This window comes from Bombus flavifrons, chromosome 7 (assembly GCF_040668555.2).
Source record: "Bombus flavifrons isolate JBK064 chromosome 7, iyBomFlav1_principal, whole genome shotgun sequence".
Classification (NCBI taxonomy): Eukaryota; Metazoa; Arthropoda; class Insecta; order Hymenoptera; family Apidae; genus Bombus; species Bombus flavifrons.
In genome coordinates this window covers 5,600,880-5,622,957 of record NC_138448.1, presented here as the reverse complement: position 1 = coordinate 5,622,957, position 22,078 = coordinate 5,600,880, and the positions used below count along the sequence as shown (strand labels likewise).

Sequence of the window (22,078 nt, the reverse complement as noted above, 5' to 3'; positions counted from 1 at the left end):
TCTTGGATGCGTCACTCCTTGCTGAACATCCTGTGCTCAGATATTCTGACCAAACTCGATTACCTCTCATCCTAACTCGATTTCATTAGGAATCATCCAGCGAGATAGCTTTTCAACAAGTTCTCCTACGTCTATGTTATCAATTTTATGCACGTGCCAAAGAATCTCTGTCATGCTACTCCTCCGTTTCTCTAAGAAACACACAGGGAAAAAGTCACAAGACGCAAGCCACGAATTCATTAGATTCTAGAGTAATCTATACCTGCTACGCTTGCGAGATTTATGGTGTTTCGATACGATTCACGGGGGATTCCTCGAATCGTATTCACGTCGGTTCAGCTAGAGTCATTGACTAAAGGCAATCGGTCAATAGACCTTATGAAATCGAATGCGTCGCGACCGGTTTTAAGCATCGGCACGTATCGTCCGTGCCGCAGGCCACGCAAAGTGACCAGAAAGCAAAGAAGCTAGTGTTTCTCTCGTACGATTTTTCTGCAATTATCAACAAAACTGCGACTTACAGATGAAATCTAATTAGATGCACGAGTAGATGAAACATTTTTAAACGGAACTTATTCAACGAAAAGTTATTACGTTACTTATTCTTGATTATTTTCGAAGAAAATTTTTACAAAGGGAGTTTCGAGTATTAAAGCATTTCGTATCGCATTTCTTATGCGAGTTTGCATGCAGAATTATTCTGTTCGTAGTTATATCATTTATCAGACAAATCGTTACGTTCAGGAAATATTCTTCTAAAATGAAATAGAAATAAGCTGAAAGCATTGAGCCGAACTTTCTGTTTCTTCACCCACTTGCACGTAACATTCAGCGATCATTACGAAATGACTAATATGCTTTGTCAATGGGGAATCAACGATTGCAGCGTAATGGAGCGATTGTAATTCTTTATAAATATCTATAAATAATAGTTCATAACGAAATCATTGTGAAATCAGAGGCGTAACTCTCTGCAACGGATCCCTGAAGCGCAACACCGAACAAAGTATAATACCTCGCAGTTACATCGTTGGTAACACGATCGATAATACATCAATAATGGACAACTGATCGACAATAGAGCATCCTTGTCATGGTAACGATCATCGTTGTAACGCTAGAATAGTTTCTACGACTGACGATTATTTAATTTTCTACTTCACTGCCTCCTCTTCTATTGTTTCATTTTCGCTCTTTTTTAAGCATAAGCAATCACGGTCTAGTCATTTGTGATGATTTTAATTTAATTTGCCCGTATTTTTGTGTCGATTAAACATAGAAAGGGATTGCTGTATTCCATTATATTTATGTGAAGCGTGTTTGATCTTTTCTCTTTTGTTTCGTACGAAGATATGTAAATGTTATCACGACAATTTACGTAAATTGGCCCGGTATTCTAACCGCGTAACGCCGAGAAATCGGATCGAGAAACGTAAGAAATCGTACGGCGCGGCGTACCGGAAGCCAGCGAAAGCTGTAAAGTTGAGACAAGCAGGCTCTGAAAACATACGAAACTACAAGTACTCGAACCAAACCGAACAGGATTATAACGACAGTTACTTGCACGAAAATACGAAGTTTCATAAAAGTTCATGGTCTAATAATTAGGTGGATTTTTCAAAATTTATTGATTTTGTTTTCACGTGCGAATAACGAAATACTTTCATTCTATAATCAGTGAATCTCAACATAGACAAAATTTCTAACTTGATTCGTTTCAAGTTAAATCACATGCGTATAATGAATTACGTTATAATGCGTAAATGTTTGAAATTTACTTCAAGCTTCCTCAATCAAGTTCACAAGAGTACCAACAAAATAACCATCCGCTATGTGCATATCACCAGTGAAAGTGCGTAAACGCGCGTACAATTTCACTTGAATTTCACTTATAGATTAAAATCGTTAATACGGTTTACCGATAGAAACGACTGATAACACTGTTAGATTACGCGTTACGCGTACGAGACTCGATTACGATAAGAGGTCCGATCGAGATAAACATCGTGGATTACTTTCTCGCTGCGTCTATCGCGGATCCTTTCACTTTTCTTACCAGCCCGATGCAACGAATGATTGAATCCAATTTCGCGATGCGCTCTTCTCTCGATAAGATTATACGTCGGTCCCGGCGTTAACGTTGCCCTTTTGGATAAAAGTCGGGGACAAAAATGAGCGGAGAGGTAATGGAAATAGGTATCAGTGAAGTTTTGTTAAACAACGGCTTATTTGCACACAAATGTAAATACTAACTTCGATTATTTGCTAAATAATCCACGTACTATAGTGATATGTGATCGGTTATTTGTAATCGGCAAATCGGTTAATTCAAAATTGATGAAATTAGGTAAGATAAGCATCAATCGCAAAAGGCTTTTGTACTAAAATTTCAAAATGTAATAATAAATAAAAGTTAATTATATTAACTCGAATGAGCTTCATTGATACCCATTTCCATTACCTGTCCGCTTGTTTTTGTCCCTAAGTGTAAACCGTAAAATCGATTTCCATGATCGTTGGTGAATTCGTTATCGATGGAAACGTGCCGAGAAAACGAACGACTGAAAGATTTCGCAGCAATCAAGAGCCAGCTGCCATATTTAAATTAAATATCGCAGGAGAGAAACATGTTAAGTACACTTTTGCTCGTTTCCTGGTTTTAATATCACGTTATCATTAAACGGGAGAATTTTAATACGACGTAATTAAAAATTATAAAACAACTTATTAAGTTTAAAGATGTCTCTTAAAAAGAACCGAATACTTGACGAAGTCAAGCGTATAATTAACAAGGTATAATAAAAAGAGTAATACTTTAATGTCTTGTATCTGTAACATTTTATTATTACGTCGAACAATATTTTTTAAATTTTGGAGCGGACGAAGGATATGTTTAAAAAGATACATATTTCATTTTCAATTATATTGCTTCTCCACAAAAAATAAGAAATACGATTTATCACGTTTTTCCCTTGTAATCTTCAATTATATTTATCGAAAGAGAAAGAAAGTTAGAGCTTTCATACTCAAAATAGTTAGAAATTTTATTACTACGAATATTAGTTGATCACTGATAACTTAAATCACATTTGTAGAAAGTAATTTAACTTTACATCGATTTCTGTTGGTTTACGCGAGTTATTGAAAAATGAAGCTGCCTCCTTATCGCAGCAGCCCCTTCGACAATTGTGTCATCGTTGAATCGTGTTTCTTTTATCGTGTTTCTCTCTGACTGAACGGAACTGCATTGAAAATAGAGCGATCCTTTAAAGCAGTCAGCTCGTGATTAACCGTAATTATGGATTACGCCAGAATGCATTTTTGGGGGCAATTGTAATTGTTCTCGTGCTGAGTTCAGCTTTCATTATGCGTGCATTGAAAAACGCAATACTTTAAACATGGATGCAAGAGAGCGCCGTTTATCGGTCGTTAATTTCCACGAATGGTAATTGTGAAGTGTAAGTAGACTATTTAGACGTTGTTTTGTTTGAAGACTTTAGGTTAAACATGACGCTAACACTGTAACGATTACATCATTATTACTGCTCTTTTAGATATACATTACCGTCAGCGATATCAATCTTTCTTTTCAGCTGCGAATCAAACAGCTTTCTCTTATTCTTCAGCGATTATTCTTTGAAGGAGGTATCCTTTTAATAGTCTAATGGTCAGATCGTTTTAAAAACGACTAATAATGAGACTGAGAGAGGAAGAAAGGGGACAAATATACTCGAAAATTTGTGCTGTTCTAGTGAGGTATACGTTGACTAATTTCCTCGCTTTTAGCTGAACGAACTGGTAGAATCCTTTGAACATTCTAGCAATTAATTTGTTTTATGAACGATTACGAGTAACGTTAACAGGATCTATTGAGAAAAGCCAAGCTTTCTTCTCATCGATATCTCATCTAATGTTCTAACATTAAAGTATCAACGTGAAACACGAAACATCTAATGTCTTAGTGATTACTTTTTAAATAGAACGAATCTTTCTAACATGAGAACTACCAAACTTTAATATGTAAGTTAATATTATTGTACTTGTAATGATGATTACGATGGAAGTGATGCGATGGAAGTAGATTGATATAGAAGTAGTAACATATGACATATTTAATTTCTAATAAGTCATATTTCGCTGAATCCCAAACAAGATTTATATACATTTATATGTAATGATACGTGTAAATATTTAAAAGATTTATATATATGTTTATACGCGTAGAAATTAAAATATTAAAATCACGTACGAAGAAGGAAATTCTCGATTCTAGGGCGACATATGAAATGATCCTCGAAAAGTGAAAAATGTTTACGAAAGGAAGGAGCTTCAGAAAATTGATATCATCAAAATCCGGCATTTCGTATGTTACAAACAATGATCATATTTCTACTTAGATAAAAATTGTATTAATTTTTGTAATTCCACATTCATACTTTTCATGCGTCTATAAACAAAGAACTTGACAATGGAGCTCAAAAATATATATTTATAGATTTGACAGTTCTAACGTCCTAATAATTGCGTCCTTTAACCACGAGTAACGTTAACGCAGAGAAAAACGAGTCTGGCCACAAATAAGCGGGATAAATCAATCGCAAGTCGTTCGTAGCAACCAAGCGTTAACAATAGCTTACCTGTGCATTTTGCCTCCACGTGCTCCACGTTGCTGGCCGATCTCCAGTAAACCGAACCGAGCAGATGCTCGCCGAACGATGTTCAAGGACGAATGTTCAGAATCGGCGAACTCGAGCAGCACTTTCGACGCACTTTTTTGCTCGAACCACGATTATTCTCAATAATCCTCCACGGACGAAGATAGGAAAAAACCGAGATAGGGTTGTGTCAAAGTATCTCAAGGAAGAACGAAGGGAAGAAAGACGATACGGGACGAAACGACGAATTCCATAGACCTGGTCAGACAAATTCGACTGGTCACCATTTGTCTTAGACAGTACGACGATAGTCAGCCACTTCTACTGACTCGGTCTGTCCGTTGTAGTCAGTGACCACTGACTGGATGTGCTCGGTGTCGAGTGATTGTTGGTTAGAGACTTACTGACCGAGTGTTTCATATAATGCGGTAACTTCACTCGACGCGTGTTCCCGTGTAGTTCTTTATCGACTACGTACACACAGTGGCAGATGGTGGTGGAAAAGCTCCCCAAAAGCGTTGGCCGTTGAACGGCACAGCGGAGGGGGCGAGAGGCAATGTAAGTTACCTGACTTCGAGCTAACAACCTCCAGGTGAGAGAGAACAGGAGAGGCGGTTAACCGGCGACGAAGAAGAGGAAAAGGAGCAAAGAGAGCGAGAAAGAGAGAAGGAGGGAGGAGGAGGCGTAGACTCCCGTCCACGTTTGACTTTCCTTTCTCTAAACGAGCCGCTGGCTGCTGCCCTCGATTCGAGACATCGATTGTCTCTCCGCGCTCTCCGAAATAACGTGACGTACAAAGTCGCCACCCGAACCCCGCGATTAATCCACAAGTACGGATAAGATCGCCGTTTCCTTCGAATTGATTAATTAAGACTGGCTTCTTATGCTGTGTTCGCGCTTGCTTTTCGTCTAGTTTCCTTTCGTTATTAAGTTCGATGGAATAGGGTGAGATTGGATTCAGACAGGCAGAAGGCGAGTCGGAGGTAGAGGATATTATGTGTAGGATTTGGAAGGTTGATGTTAGAAAAGGACGTTTGAACAGGTTTAGACAGTTCGTTGAGGTAGTTGAAAGAATTTAGGATCTCTTTGATGAATTTATCGTGTTCTACTGTCAAACCGTAATCAGGATGAATTTAGGGAACGCGTAACATACTCGGAATGAAACTTAACCTTAATCCCTCAATCTTCTGTCTTCTTTTCATTTTGGGGTAGGTTAGGGTTAGGCTGGATTCGTTAGGGTTGAATTGAAATCGAATCGCATGGAAATCGTAAGAAACTTTGTGTCGTAATGAACTATGTTGTATGTGAATTAAAGAGCTGGTATTAAGATTATTTAAATAGGCTTGGGATGATTATTTATTGTCGTTTACCTAATTATTTATATTATTCCCTGTAATAAATAGATTCGTAGAAATAAGTCCCTTGTTCTTTGAGATGTTACGTAATTAATTGTGTATCTGATTAATGAAGTTGAGAATTTCATATAAAATAGAGTTGTCCAGTTTGGCTTCAGTTAAGGTCATCTGCACAAATCTTATGTTAATCGAGTTGAAGAATTCTAACAGTAATAGGAACGAAATTGGCATTCTCCTAACGCTGAAACGTAATGTATTCAAGGAAGATTTAAAGAAGATTCAAGAATCAAAGATATGCACGAACGAGAGGCGTAAAGTCCTTTTGCAAGCGAATTGTGTGATGCCAAAAGGACATTCGATTTTCGTTACATAAGAAACGCGCGTACCGCACTTTCATTGCATAAGGTTATGAAAGTCATGAGAATTTCAACGACGATCAGAATATTGTAATTGATTATATAATTCGGCTAAATTCTTTGGCGACAAACGTAAATCACATTGTATCGATGATTCGCAAGTATCCAAAGGTAATTAGTCTGTTGCCGCGTACAGTATCACGACTGGTCTACGCTCCAACTTTGTGATTATGCGAGCTGATAATATTTGGTTGTCAAACGAGATTAAGAACGTGAATGAACAGAAGTTATTAACCGTGAAAATTTGATATCCGAAATTAATTTTAAACGAAAGACGAAGTTCCTCAAATCTCGCTAAGTTAATTGCGTGAAAAGCGAATTAAAAATTTGGATGATCTTGACTTGGTAAATTGAGTTACAAATTTCTTTTTTATTTAACGGTTTAATTTAACTTAGAGCTTCTCCGTGCAGTTTAGTTAGGATTGAATTACAGCTTAAAAGTATTGCGTTACTACTCAAACAAGATTACTACTTTACAATTTGAGGGAAACGATTAATCTCTTCTTCATATCGTTCGTCCATGATGAAATAGTCATAGCGTAGTAATCACAGTTCACAGTGAAAACATCCACTTAATAAACAATTAGCAATTTCTCTCAAACATAACTTCCATGATTCTATTAATCTCACTTTACGGTCGAATGTGTAACATCAACCACATCATAATTAAACGAAACAGTTTTGCATCGCTAAAAATCCCGTTCCTATTGCTCCACGTTAGGAAAAGAAGCGCAGGTGGTAAAAAGGACTAAAAGTAATTATCGAAGGACTATCTGACAGAGTCGAAAGCTTGAAATCATCCTATTCATCCACAACCAGTGGATTCTAGATGATCGTCGATGAGCTGTTGCGAAAAAATTTTGAAACTCCCCGTAGTAAACGTATCGATCTCGATGGCGCAAGTCGCCGAGTATCATTGGTTTCTACTTCGATTTAGATCACGGCGTCGTAAAAAGTTTTGATTAATCAGAAGATTCCGTTGAGTTTCATGCTGAAGATTCGCGGCTTAGGCGTGCATTAGACGGCGCTATTGCGAATCGTAGAAAGCGACATGACGAGTACAAATCGTAAACGGTGCCTCGCCGTGGATCATCGAGTAGCGGCCGCGATCAATCAAACGGTAACAACGAAAGCGAGTCGGACGTTATCGTTTGCACGAGCGAATTGCCAGGCAAATTCAGCGCGACCAAATCGCCTGGGCTTTCGGTTTCTTCTCCTCCTTTTTTACTTTTCGATTACCACGAAAACGCTTCCTTCTTCCGGAATTTTGGCTTTGTCCGTAACTAAAGAAACTTCCTCTTCTGAATTCCTCGTTGTCATTTACTTTGCCGTGTGAGGTTATTGACTGTGTTGTTTTTCAGTACTGGATCAATCTAGCAGTCATCTGAAATCGTTGCTAAAGAATTTTCGTAGGTTCTTAGCAAAATATGAAATTCCACTGTGAACTGCTTCTTCTCTTCGACTTGAGAAATTCTGGTAAGAGATTTACGGTTATAGAAGAGCAAGGAAACGAGGAATTTAATGCGATTGATTAATTGACAAAATGATACAATTTAGTTCTGAACTTGTTCACGGTCGTTCATTTCGTCGTGATAGGTTATTGCAGGAAGCGTCATGTTTGATATCAAATCTATCGATAACTAACGTGAAATTGTTATATGCAAAGAAATTTAATTTGGTAGATTTACGAGAAAATATGAAAATTCCAAGAATAGAATATTCATTGGTACTGTTTACAAAAAATGAAACTGGCTAGTGGCTAGAGAACTTTTAATTTGACGAATCTTTTAACGGAATAGAACTTTGTGATCTACAGTTGTGTTTTGATAATTTTGATGTTAACGTAGATATGAATTAAGTTGTGCAAACTCGAAAAGTTGGCTTAAAAGATTTTTTACATGTATCGTTTATAACAATTGAAAAAGTAGTACAACTTTTAGGTAAATTAATAAGTAAAGTAGTAACAGAATTGATTAACGAAGAGGAAAGTAGTAAGTCTCTTTATCGAGTAGCTTTAGGAGTATTAGAAACATTAGTGCACGATGAAGACATTTCAGCTAATGGTCCAGCAATTATCTTGTTTAACAGTTTGTACCATATAATTGAGCGAAGATTAAAAGATCAGCTTGGGAAGATTCTAGTACCATACTTGTAGAACATCCAATCGTTTATACGAAACATTATTGTTAATTAAAACAGCATTGATTTGATTCCTCGCTAGATATGCTTCAATCGATTCCTACTACTATCTATGATCTTGTAAATAAATAAGCATCTCAAATTATTTACAACACAGAAAAAGACTAAAGACGTAACAAGAATATAAAGTAAATGAAAATCAATATAACCTTTTTATACTGAAATATCTTTTTCTTGCAACATCGTTAGGACTTACAACATCGAATATCCTCTTTCTGTAGGCATCGTTGAATCGCAACTATGAAAACCATACAAGAAAGATATGATAAGACCACTTTTTATTTTCTGTTCCTTTCACTCGATGTGCATTGGCGATATATTTTAAAATTGTTCTTCTGTAAACTTATTACGTCTGCAAATTGTTTCCAATCGAATCATCTCATAAAACTCAAAATAATCGATTAATTCGGCGAACGTCTAAACGATCCGAGAGAATTAAAAGGAAACGTCTTCTTAGACACACATTGGTTACATTGATCAATCAGAACTATAAGATGGAAGCACAAATGTGATCTATCAGGGAGGGGGGAGATCAGGTACGAATTGACCCTGCCGTGTTTGCAAAGTAAAAGTCGCCTGATCGCCGACTTAGAATCGCTACTTTTAATGCAAGACCATCACGTGATGGAAAAATGCGATGCACGGTGTAATTATGTCGTAGATCTTCCCGAGACTTCACATTCTCTCGGCGTTCTCGATCCTCTTCTCGCCGACTGAGGGAGAGAAACTTTCATATCAGTCGCTCGTAGCTTTTCTAGTCAATCGTGTGAAGGGTTGTAATCATTAATTTACAACGTTACGTAACCGATATATCGTTCGTCTTTTTTTTCTCAGTTTCTCTATTTCCGAGCTTTCATTTTGCGTTCGATTTGGATAAAATTCATCGTGTAAAGAAAAAGATGGTCGAACACGGTTCGAGGGTGCACGAGGTGTGAATGCGTACAAAGTACAAGCTGTGTGCATGCGCAAGGTAGCGTTTATCTTCGCTCCTGCAGCCATTATCGTAAATCGAGATGATTGGCGACGAGCAATTTATCGGTATTCAATTACTAATTTCAAGTCAAGATTGTTTATTGTAAATTAAAGTGAGTATCATTTTCGCGATGATCAATTTGGAAGTTTGAGAAGATTGGAATAATCTTTGGTAGAAATATGTGAGCGATCTTTATGTCAAATTAAAGTATCGTTTACATACGATGAATTTTGAAATTTGTGATGAACGATCTTTGGCACAAATTTTGCTCAAGATTGTCTCTACTATAGGATATTTAATTAATCAGCTCGTGTGAGCAATTTTCGTGGAAAGGGAGTAACACATTTGCATATGATGAATTTTATGATTTGAAAGGATTTGAATAATAGAAAAATGAGCAATAATAGAAATTCTACTGTTATGTATTTTCTTTAAGATTTTCTCTATATCCAGTCTACTGTATATAATATAACATCATGTAAAAAAGAATGACAATAATGCAGGGGATTTTAATAAGCTCGTTTATATGCTAGCATTTATTACTCCATTCTATGCATTTATTACTGCGTTCCAGGCTTGATGGTGTAACTATTTTCAGAAATTCGTCATTGCTACTTGGATCGCGTGAATGGAATAACATTCAAAGTATACAATTGTTGTTTAACCTTCGTTAATATATGATGTGTTAAGAAAAATACTCGTTGATTAATTATCTCAGATATTAATCCAATTGCGTACTTCGCAGACAGTTCAAGTTCAAAAATTGTTCTACGTTAATCCTGAAAATACCACTGGAGTATTGCATTTCGTCTAAATTCTACTTTTATTCGTTTTCATAATTATAATATCCGGATCCCCGGTATGTCGTTAAGAAAATCTCATGGAGAAATTTCAAATACTGTAGAATCAAAGAACAACGCGTGAAACTAAAAATATCGCAGAACTAAAAAGTAAAATGTAAAATTTGAAATATTGCATAGTTAAAAACAAAGATCAGAAGCAGAAAATTCCTAAAGTTTAGAAACCTATCCAACGACCATTTCCTTCGCTGAAACTTGTATTTTTCTTAACAAACTCGTACATTCGCAGAAACAAATTCAGGATTTAAAACACATTCCCCGAGCGTCGTAACACGTCGTCGAAGTTCTTGGTTTCGACAGCAACCAAGAACAATTAAATGCTTTCAGCTATTCGCGAGTTCCCGTGACTAAATAGCGGGAGCCAACTGGCAAAACCGTTTCGAGAGGAATTTTATGCATTTTATGCAACCTAACCCCTTTTGCACCGATATTTCTCGTGGCGCGCAAAACGTATGGATGTGGAGCGGCAGTCGCAACTTTGACGAGCGGACTCACAATTTGGCAGACTTGTTCCGTTGCGTAACAACCACCGCCATTTTCTCGATATACGGTTTGCTGAAAATGTCAGATCTGCGCTCACATAGTCACTAGACGATAAGGAAAAGCGGAAAGTTTCAGCCATAAACAAAGAAGGAAATAGTTTCAAGTGAAATTCGACAAAAATAGAGAGAGATTTTCAATTAAATAATGAATGTACCAACAGTAGTAATTTAAGTGACAGGTGGTGTACTTCATCACCCACGATTTCTTTGTATAAGTGTAGTTTATTGTAGTTCATGTTTCTAAACGTCTTTTCTTCGTTGCATATTCTCTCCTATACGTGGAGTCTGTTATGCATTCGAATCGTTGTTTTCGTATCGGGCTTGGCATACTTCGCGTGTTTCTCTTTGATCTTATTGCAACGATAAGTCTTTTGCTTCGTAATGCTTTCCGAGTGCTTTGCTGAACAAATGCAAGCTTGTAAGTTATTAAGTTTCCTATTAAGAATTTGTTCAAATACAAATCTTCCAGTCTTCAAACTCCTAGCTTCTCAGATTTTTAAATTCCCAAATCTTTTCAATTCTCAATTTCTCTCTCTCTCCTTCTCTCTGTCTCTCTATATGAAATTTATAAATTTCCAAGCTTCTGAATTTCAAAATTTCTAAATCTTCAAATTTGCAAACTTTCAAATTTCTACATTTTCAAATTTGCAAACTTTCAAATTTCTAAATCTTCAAATTTCCAAACTTTCAAATTTCTAAATTTGCAAATTATAAAATCTACAAATTTGAGATTTCCCAATTGTTAAATTCCGATTAGACTGTAAACCTTCGCATTTCATTCGTGCCTTCGAAATATAATTTCTACATCTACGATTCTCTTCCCATTGATTTTATCCTCCCGCATATGAGACGCTGCATAACGCAGCAGATACAAAGCCCGAACAAACGAGAAAAAATTATGCGTGTCATCGAGTAGAGCAATGTCCACGCGCAACCTTCAAGTGCAGTCGTCGTATCGAAGTCACGGTACATGTTACAGCTGGAGAAACGGGCGTTCGCATGATCGGCGTGTTTCGACTTTCTACTTGTACTACAAATTGGCCATTTTCTTCGATCGTTTAAATTGCCTGGTCAGAAAACGTGTACATAATGTGACAGCATACACGTCGATATAATTACTCGATATTTCTTGCCGATCTTCGCTCGCGTTCCGGCTCGTTTATCTTTATCACACTACCGTTCTGGATTCTCTACTGTGACTAATTAGAATTTAATTACGAGCTATGAGCAGACTACCGACGAATCGTCAACAATCGCATTTCGACCTGTTGATCGAACGTATCGAATCGTTTAAATATTGGCCATTTTTCGAGGACGATCATTTTAATCGTGACTACAGTTGGGACAGCCAGGATTAAAACACTCAGAAGCTACATTTAACAAGTTCATCAATTGAAAGGTAGAGACAGGTGATGATATTACAAATATTATTCTTTGAAATTTATCTTGGATTAATTTTTTGTGGTATTTCCTTATAATAAATGTAATATGAAAGTAAGACGTTTGTTCGTCGAGAAGTTGAACACGATTCATTCAGCTACGGGTGAAAACGAAAAAGTGCAATTGATCAAATCAATCATACTTTATTTATTTCATTATTATGCAATTTGACTTCCGAGAGACTCGGTTAATACACAGGTGATGGAGCTTTGGTCTCGCTCATATGGACTCGATATGTTCCATCCCAAACTTTCTTTGTCACAAGATTCCCACAAACTGATTCGTAATTATAATATCATATTCGGCCACCATATTCTTTATATACTATTTAGAATACCATCTCATACTATACAGATTTCTACAAACATCTACAAAAATCCGCAACCTAAATAAAAATTTGTATCTCTGTCTGAATATCATAATAATACTTTGTATATTTTGTATACGTTTGCATATTGTATACTGTACGTATAATGTATACACCCTCTACGTATGAATGAAGTCTGCTTATGATTATGCGAAAAGATGTGAATTTAAAATAATGATTTCGAGGAAGAACAGCGTGAACCAATTTCAATTTCGAGACACTATTGAACGATGAAATGGTAAATTTGCTATCAACTTTGATTATTCCGGTTTCGGTAGAGCCAAATTGTAAGTCGATTATGGTAGTGAAGTCTTTCTCGACCGCGAACGGCCGTGCTTTACATGCAATCGCGATTTCGACTGAGGTGAATCGAAAAAAAGAGCACTTTCTCCAGGCATTCGCGATCTTCGAAAGTTGTCGGACCGCGATGTCTCACGAGGTCGCCTTCGCGAGAACCTTCTCCGTAAGCTTACGCACCAGATTTCCTTGGACGGCCACACCGCGGCGCCGGAACGTTAAATGCCACTGACATTCACTTTTCGTTACGTGAAACGGAAAAAGAAAAGAGACAAAGAAAGAGACTAGGGTGGACCGGATGAATCACGCGACTCACACACAGATCCGTATCGTTCTTATGGTTAACCCTCCATCGGTATTATCAGGTTGTAAACGATCACGAAGATTAGTTTTGAGTCTTATGTTTAGCTCTAAAGCATTTAACTTTTTGTGTTTTATACTTTATTTGGTAAATGTTATCGTTGTTCCGTATCGTTGTAACTCTTCTAGAAGAGTGTTAAAAAATAATAGCGAAATTGTTAAAATGGAAACTGAGAACACCTGAGATTCGTGACCGAGATTCAACCTGTTGTAATCAACACGATCAAACGTAACTCAGTTTAAGCAACTTTGTTACAAAGTTGCAGAAGCTTGCAACAACCGGCTGGCCGTTGAATGCTACGAAAGAAGGTAGACGCGATCGCCCATGAGAATTCTAAACAAACAATATTCGGTTACTTCCAACGGTTCATTAAACCATTGTTTGCGAAAAGAAGATTACGATAAAACGAAGAACCTCGTGATCTTAGTAGCTTCGCCTTTCCTGTTTTCGTGCCTTCACTCGCCTCTTGCAAGAAACTTTGTAAAGCAAGAACTATAGAAAAACAGCATAATTTTATGAAATATATTTATATTTAATAAGAGCAATTAATAAATATTAAATTGTCAATATCGTAAAAAATGTCTAGTATAAAATTTACTAAAATTCGTAGTGTATCAACTTTGATTTTTCTTTTATTCGTCGCTGTACCTGAATTTTTCAATACAAGATTCATGCCCACACGTGGTCACTGCTATTTAAAACAATCAACGTCACCGTATTCGAAGCTATACGTTCTCGTTAATGAAACTGTTCCACGTAATCAAACCTCCACACCCATAGACTCTTACGCGTTCGAAAAACGATAAATGGAGCAGCATTGGGCAATGGAACGTCGCCCGGAGGCCAAGTTTCGCTGATTTAAGTTTGATCGATGGATCGAAACAGCCGATGAATCAAGAAAGTTACTCCTCGAGCGTATACCTAATTGATCGGCATCGAGGAAAACTATTCGATCGTACGAATTTCCTTCGTTCAGAAGCGAACTCGAACGGGATAGTTATCGATATCGTCCACTTTGTGTTTAATTATTTATGCGTGAAGAAGATCGTTCGACTTTCCGCGGTCGGTTAATCACGATGAAAGGCGAGATAGCGGGTTCAATGTGGAATTGTTACATTCTCGCCGTTGTATATGGGCTATATAGGGTATGGAGCCGAGCATTGTGTGTAACAAAAACTGATTGATAAGGTTAAAGGGCGTAGAAAGAAAGTGATGTAAAGAATTTCATTGTGCTCGTATCCTTGAAATATCGATGATATATTAGCGTAAGCATGCTTGGAGTATATAAAGGATTTTTAAATAATCGTTGGAATCGGAATGGTTGTCAGTTGAATTGTATATAAGTTGATGAATGTATGATTACGACGCTCGAGTAAATCGTCTTTTGTTACAGTCACTTTGATTGTTCGAATAAATTTATTGGAAAATCGAGTTTTTATTATTTGATCCGCTGATGGTTCCAGATTTTATTAATTTCGTGTTTCTTTTCATTGTCTGATAAAATCTGCCTGATATGAATGAACGTATCTACGAGTTTCAAATTATATTAATTTGAATAGCGTAATTAAACTACAACGAAAAATTGAATACATTTACCTATATATGTCGTTGTAATGGCCAACGATGAGTCAATACACTGCCGTAAACACATTGTGATATATTCTGTTACAAATTCTTTACCGTTTCTTCAACACACCACTAGTGTAACTTTTCATACAGATTATTGTCAATATAATTTATCAGTGTTCAAGATCTTCAATATTATCATACATAAGAGGCCATCTAGACGATGAATTATGTACATATTTATATTGTCAATACAATGTTGACAACATTAAATATTGACAGTGATATTGACAGTAATAGTCGTTTGAACGCTCCTTAACATGTCAGATTTCAATGATCCACGTAAAATCCTGCCAACAAACAGGCATCACAGTGACCGCATTTTTTCATACATGTTGGGTACACCACAGTTGCTGAAATCGACTTTTATAAAAGCATATCGTCATAAACGGCGCAATCGACACTGTAGTTGCCTCTCCATCGCACAAACATGCAATTTCAGCCAGCAACCAGTTTTTTTTTTTATCAATTACTACATGTAACCTACAACATATGTATAGTGGTGTTTCTTTGATCAGGCAATTAATTAAACCATCGAAACGACCGAATTATACAATTTTTTGATACGTTATCGCTCCCAGTAATCGTTTCGAGAATTTCCCTTTTTTTAAAGCACTGAACGTTTCAAAGGATCCGACAACGATCAATTGCAATTAATCCACCTGAAGATATATCGAATTGCTTGACACATCGCTTCTCCCAGTAAGTTCTTTAAAAATCTGGTCTTTTCAAACGTTAGAAATTTCACCGAGTTTTCCACGATATTTCCTTAAACGTCATCCCTAATTCATTCTTAAATTCTCGTTACGAAATCTTGCGCTAAATTTATCAGCAATTTGCAAAATTCTCCCCTTCGCAGCACACTCTAGAAGTTTTATATGTAAATAGTTTGATTGTATTTTGTTTAATTTATCGATACATCATCGATCAGAATAAATCAACAATTTTTAAGACATTAAGAGCTTTATACGTTACGAAATTGGTTAACATATTGTACGAATCACGTGCAAGTATCCCATTCAGAAACTGTTTCATAATTTCCAATAATTATATCATTCCCATTATATCGCAATACCAATAAGCGTCTCGCAGTAATTAAACAAATTTCCTTTTTTGAAACAATATTTGTTGGACAGAATTCGGCAATTAGGAGAGAATTTGGTCACTGTGGCGACCGAGTTTCAGGAACGAGACTCGGTCGCGTACGTGCGAAAGGTGTATCCTTGGCGGTCGGGGCGGCGCCGGAAATTCCCTCGAAAAATGTTTTTTAAACAGGTTTGACCAGTGGTTACTGCGCGTGTGTTATCGATCCGAGGCAAATGTGAGCGGGAACGTGCGTCGTTGAACGACTCGAATCCGGGACAATGATATAACATGCTCTCATATTGGTTTCGAGACGATCGAGCGGCGTGTGCCTACTACAATTGCAGTTGCACGCGTGCCTGAACATCTGCCAAGTCGTTTGCACAAGCAGATCGAGCTTTAACAAGTTTCAAGTAGATCAAGACGAATATTTTTTCTTTATGTGTTGAGGAAGACTCGTGATCTTGTTGCGCCGATGTTGCTTTTGAAGTTACGCGCGTTTTGAGATGGTGAAAGCGACAGCTTGTTACGCTTGTTACGACGCAAGAAGTTGATTGGATTCTCTGGATCGTACTATTACGGTTGTCGGGGCGGGCTGGTTTAGATTCTGTGTGGGTTCTTTTCGAGAAAATTTTGACGAAGGAAAGTGACGGAGAGAGAATATAGAATGATCGTCAATTTAAAGTTAAATCTTCGACAATAATCTATTAATTTGTATCTGTATTTTTTTAACTTAAATTTGAATTTTGATTTTTAAATTGGAATTTGTTAATTTGAATTTAAATTTCAGTCTGAATGGCTTCGTTTACGTATAATCTCGAATAGTCTTGAAATGTCAGTTGTACCTAGATTGCAAAACATATTGTATCAAATGCACCAAATCGCCGCTTTAACTTTCTCCTTGATGCCTTCACTTGAATGAAAATACTTTCATCGTTCCTCTCGTGGAATTCTGCAACGTTCATCGAAAGGCTCTCTTCGTGTTAAAAATGGAAAATGGTGGGAACAAACGGATCATTTACTCTTACATATGAGCCATTCCGAAACCAAACTGATCGACTTCAATTTTCGAAAGACATCTTAACTTTGATGCAACCATGTATCTCAAAATACATATAATTAAACTTATCTCTCTAAATGTGAGAGTTTAAAATTTAAATTCAATCTTAATACGCATTTAATTTTATTTAAAATTTTAAATCTTAAAATGTAAATTTATGATCTCAGTACATGTTTTCCTTTTTAAAAGGTCGGACGATTAACTTGAATAAGATTGATAAGTTTCGTTCGTGCGTGGCTCGTGTAATATCTTTTATATTCGGTCATCTAATAATTCATATATTCAGGTATTCGTTAAAGTGATTAATAAAATAATAATTTACCAACATTATTTTCCGTACCATTTTCAAATTCAAAATATTCGCCACGAGCAACCACTGTTATTTTTGTACATGATACTGATCTGAATCTCGCAAATGCTATCATATCAGTCAGGTTAATATAAATCAGACCGCTTGAAATGAAATACTGCTCGATGTTGCGAAAGTATTTTCGGAGAAGACAAATATTACAGGAGCACGATATACGACGTTCATTCTAACATAACATTTATATTAATGTTAAAGATATTTATAAACGTGCCGAGCAAGATGAGACAGTGTGTATAAGATAAAGTAATAAATAGATACATAATTAGATAGAAATCTCGAGGTAATATAACGTACATTTCAACTCACATTTCATGACGCGCATTTACAGCTTTGCATTTGTTTCTAACAACGCATCAACATATTCTTACTATTATATTTTCTCTATTTATGATATAACGTTTCACTTTTGTTCCGTAAATTTAAAGTAGAAAAAATCGATGAATAATATTGGTCAATAAATGTCGATCAGTTTACTGATGTGAACAATTAAATTCAATTTACCCGAACGAGGGCGTGATTTCGTCATTACCACACGCTTACAGAGGATGTTTAAATACTTTGAAGGTGCGACTGGTCCAATAATGTTCATTTGGTGAAAGGGGAAAGTTTTGTATTTCTTTATAGGAATACATCCGAGATTTTTAAATGTCAATCTGCGAAGGTTAACGACATAGATTTTCGATCTGATACAGAGATGCGTAATACACATATATCAAATAATTTTATAATCTCCAGCCATTTATAATACTTAATTGACTGTACTCTGTGCAATGGTCATATATTTCCGCTTAGTGTCTTGTATATGCATAGTTACGAAAATACTGTAAATGTAAAATACTGCATATTTTCTACCGCCCACGCTAGAATAACACTTTATTCTATGATATTATTTCACTCGTTAATCGATTAATTTCAGTGACCTGAGGTTCTTGTAAGTTTTATTTAAGTATCTGACATAAATTTTTACATTGCCGGTTTTTATACGTGTATGCAAAAGTGCACACGATGCTCATATGCAAAAGTATATAAAATATCAAAAATATACTACACCTTGTAATACTTATCGAATAAAATAATTGCCTGTATCTGGGTTCTGTCTTTTTAATTATACTCGTAAAAAATATGAATTTGCATCCGTATAAAATATCCATAGTCCAGTGATGTTATAACAGAAACTCGAAGTTCGTACAATGCTTGGAAACGAAATTTCTTCAACGTTTGAAATGTATTCAAATGTCAAAGGAAGCGACAAAAATTTCCGATAGAACAAATAATAAAAGTGAATTGGTGAGAATAATTAAACCGTTCACCTTGAAAGGTGCATCATTCTCTTCCAAGGTACGCCCACTCGTTGCGAAATAACATTTCGCACAGACGCATAATCGAAATTCGATCGGGTGTGGATCAAAGGAGTCCGTACGTGAGTAATACACGTAAAAAAAAAATTTTGCTATCGAGACATCCATTCGAGAAGGGGAAGGATGGAACCTTGGCATTCTCCGCAATTCTGACCCGAATCTGGCTTCCAGCCTTTTGCGGTTTTCTGTATGATCGTGACTCCTCGATACGTTGTACTCGGATTTGTCTTTTTCTCGTTTCCCATCTTCTTCTCTTTGCTGATGACGAGAAACGATTTTCTACCAAAATTTGAAACACGGCAGATCGCAGTCAATCAAAAGGCGCGCACCAAGAGGACCTTGACTCGCCTTTCGAGGTATTTCGTGACGTTCATTGATCCGATTTTGGAAGTTTGCACGCAGCTTTGAATTAATTTATCTTCTGTCACAGTTCTTGTCAGAAAATTTGATTGTTTTATGGAGTTACTAACAAAGTCTGTGGATTTATGATACTGATTTAAATCGTTGCACATTTGTGAAACGTTTTAATGTACAAATACGTACGAGATATCCAAAATGTTTAGACATGTCCGTAGTCCATTCGCAATTTTAGATTTGGAATTTTAACGTGATTGATAAGAAGACAGTTGTAGGTAGAAGATTTTTCACACAGATTCCAAAGTGATGAACGATGATAAGATGTGTTGACAGATTGGTTGAAGTATGTCACTGCAGTGGTTCGTTGATAATTTCGTTAAGTGAAAGTTGTTGGATAAATTTGTAAAAAAAAAAAAGAAGGAAAAAATATGGCCTGTGGCGTATGTATTTCATTCTTCTTAATTTGGTCACTTTTATATTCACTTCGGGTAATCAACGGTGTGCCACATTATTCACTGTCACATGTAGCGTGATGCGGTAATTTCTGAACGAAATAACCTGGCCAACTTGACCGAATCGGCCGAACAGGTTGTCATTTATTTCGCGATTACTTTAACGAGAAACACGAACGATGTACTCGTTTCAACTAGGATAAATAATTCGACATGCTATATTATAGAAAATAAGGTTGATAAATATTAAAAAGTTAAATTGCCAATTTATTGCATATGATGGAGGAAAAAGGAGAAGTTCTTATTTAAAATAAATTTGAAATCAATTTTAAATGACGTGTAATGTATGGAATAGCTGATTTATTTTGAACAAATTGAATAATTTCGATAGGTAATTTATCGCGATATCAAAGTAGAAAGCTGCAAGATTGTGAAATTAAACCGGGGGAAACATTCTTGAGGATATATTTTCGGATATAGCGTTCAGAACCTCATTTCTTATATATTATTACTACCAATACAGAAAATACGTTTTTATCAGGAATTATTATTTATTCCATACGAAATATCCTTACAATTGGAAAGTAGATTGATATACATATATTGTATCGATCGTCGCCATCGTTGTTATTTGTTTCCATGATGTGTAATGCTGTGATAAAATTACCAGCAAAATGTTTAAAACTATCCAACTTTAAAGTTGCTTAAAAAATAGTTTCGCGCTTAAGATCAACGTCAATCTCAATAGGCCAGCAACGTTGGCTACTGAATTTTCAAAATCGATATAGTATCGCCAAAAATCGTTAATCGCCCTACATCTAAAAATATCCTTAAACACCGTAGAATCTAATCCTGCGAAACAACTCTACACAGGAACGCGATATCTGAAGAAGCCACCGGCGTTGAAAATTGTTCGACATCCGCGCAATGTTCGCAGACAAACGAAAGGCGATAACGTTTCAACCATCGATGGAACAAAAACGGAAGAAAAAAAGCAACGATTGGGATATTCGTGTGGTTTTTATTGCGGTTACATAAAACGTGTAGCGATCGCGTAACGCGAAAACGAACGTTTGCACGTGTGAATAGACTTACAGGCGTTTAATTCGAGCGAACGTGAGAGATGTTGGTGTGTCGGCAGGAAGCGATGAAGAAAAAGGGAAAGGATTCCCTGGCCGAGTGGTCGATCGAGTAATGCAAAAGAGGAAAGGCATCTATCTGGGCTCGGTGAGGCTCCGTTAGGCTCGGTTTCACGCTACATTTTCTGTACTAATTATCCGTCTATCTCGACGATCGATTCAATGTGATGAACGATAGGTTGATATTCCACTGGTTTCACGAAATTGGTTGCGTAATTATTTGTAATAACGTTTTATATAACGACGCGTTGTTTGCTCTTCTTCGCCTTTATATTTCCTCCAGGTGTTCGAACATTTTGTTTTACGGCACTTCCCGATTCCTGGGAAGCCGATCGAACCGATCAATTTGCTGCTACCCACGTGATTCGAAAGGGAAATATTTCCTCTGTTCGTACGCATACTTTTATGGAGCTTGGTGATTGTATTCTAATAAAAGTTGATGGCGATAGCGTTTCTGTACTTGAGAGTTAGACTGAGTAAGGCTCTTTTCGTTATTTCTTAATAGAGTAGAAGACCAATGGTATTCGCATATTCCCTGTGCAATGTTATATTAAGTTTATGAATAGAAATTTAGAGAAAGAAAAGAAGGGGGATAAAATGAAGGAAGAAAATGGAAAAGATGGAAAGGATGAAAGGGGTGGAAGAAGAGAAGTAAAATGTTAAAAGAGAGAGAGAGAAAACAAAAGATAAAGAAGAAGAAGGCCGGTAAGAAAGAAAGCAGGAGGCACGAATTTGTAAGAAAGAGAAAGGAGAAGAAGGAAGAGACAGGAGGCAATGGAATAAAATGAAAGGGAGGAAAGAAATGAAGAAGAAAAGGGAGGGAAGGAAGTGAAAGGAAAGGAAGGACTGTTGCAAATATTAAGCAAGCCTACGGTGGCCGTAATTAATCTGTTAGATATATACGAAATCATTTGGTAAACATTTTACCAGCCATTTCATTTAAACAGGCAATCTGTGAGCATTGAGTCGTCACTGCTAGTTATTTCCACCAAAATGCTTCCTGATGATCAGGTGATCACTGTGAACGTTTCTAGGTAGTACTCTTCCGGGTTCAATTAGTACCGTTTCTATCCTGAGTCAATGGTGAAAAACGGCCTATCATGTCATGGATTTCACTCGAACTGTAACTTCCTCTACAGTGACGAAATTCAGATTGGTAAGATTTCCG

General features: G+C 36.5%; 2 protein-coding genes across 5 annotated transcripts in view; one reads left to right on the top strand and one right to left on the bottom strand.

Annotated features, from left to right (window-relative positions):
* Positions 1-5,055, bottom strand: part of cysu (peroxidase homolog) — a 34,207-nt gene extending 29,152 nt beyond the window's left edge. For all 4 annotated transcript variants that reach the window (XR_011173597.1, XM_069116908.1, XM_069116909.1 and 1 more), the window contains exon 1: positions 4,638-5,055. Coding sequence is in view for 3 of the 4 variants with exons in the window: in XM_069116908.1 (XP_068973009.1) it covers positions 4,638-4,645 (8 nt within the window). In the remaining variant the exon portion in view is untranslated. The remainder of the gene's footprint in view (positions 1-4,637) is intronic.
* Positions 1-22,078, top strand: part of Cep290 (Centrosomal protein 290kDa) — a 170,864-nt gene that overhangs the window by 48,829 nt on the left and 99,957 nt on the right. The gene's annotated exons all lie outside the window — the stretch shown is intronic.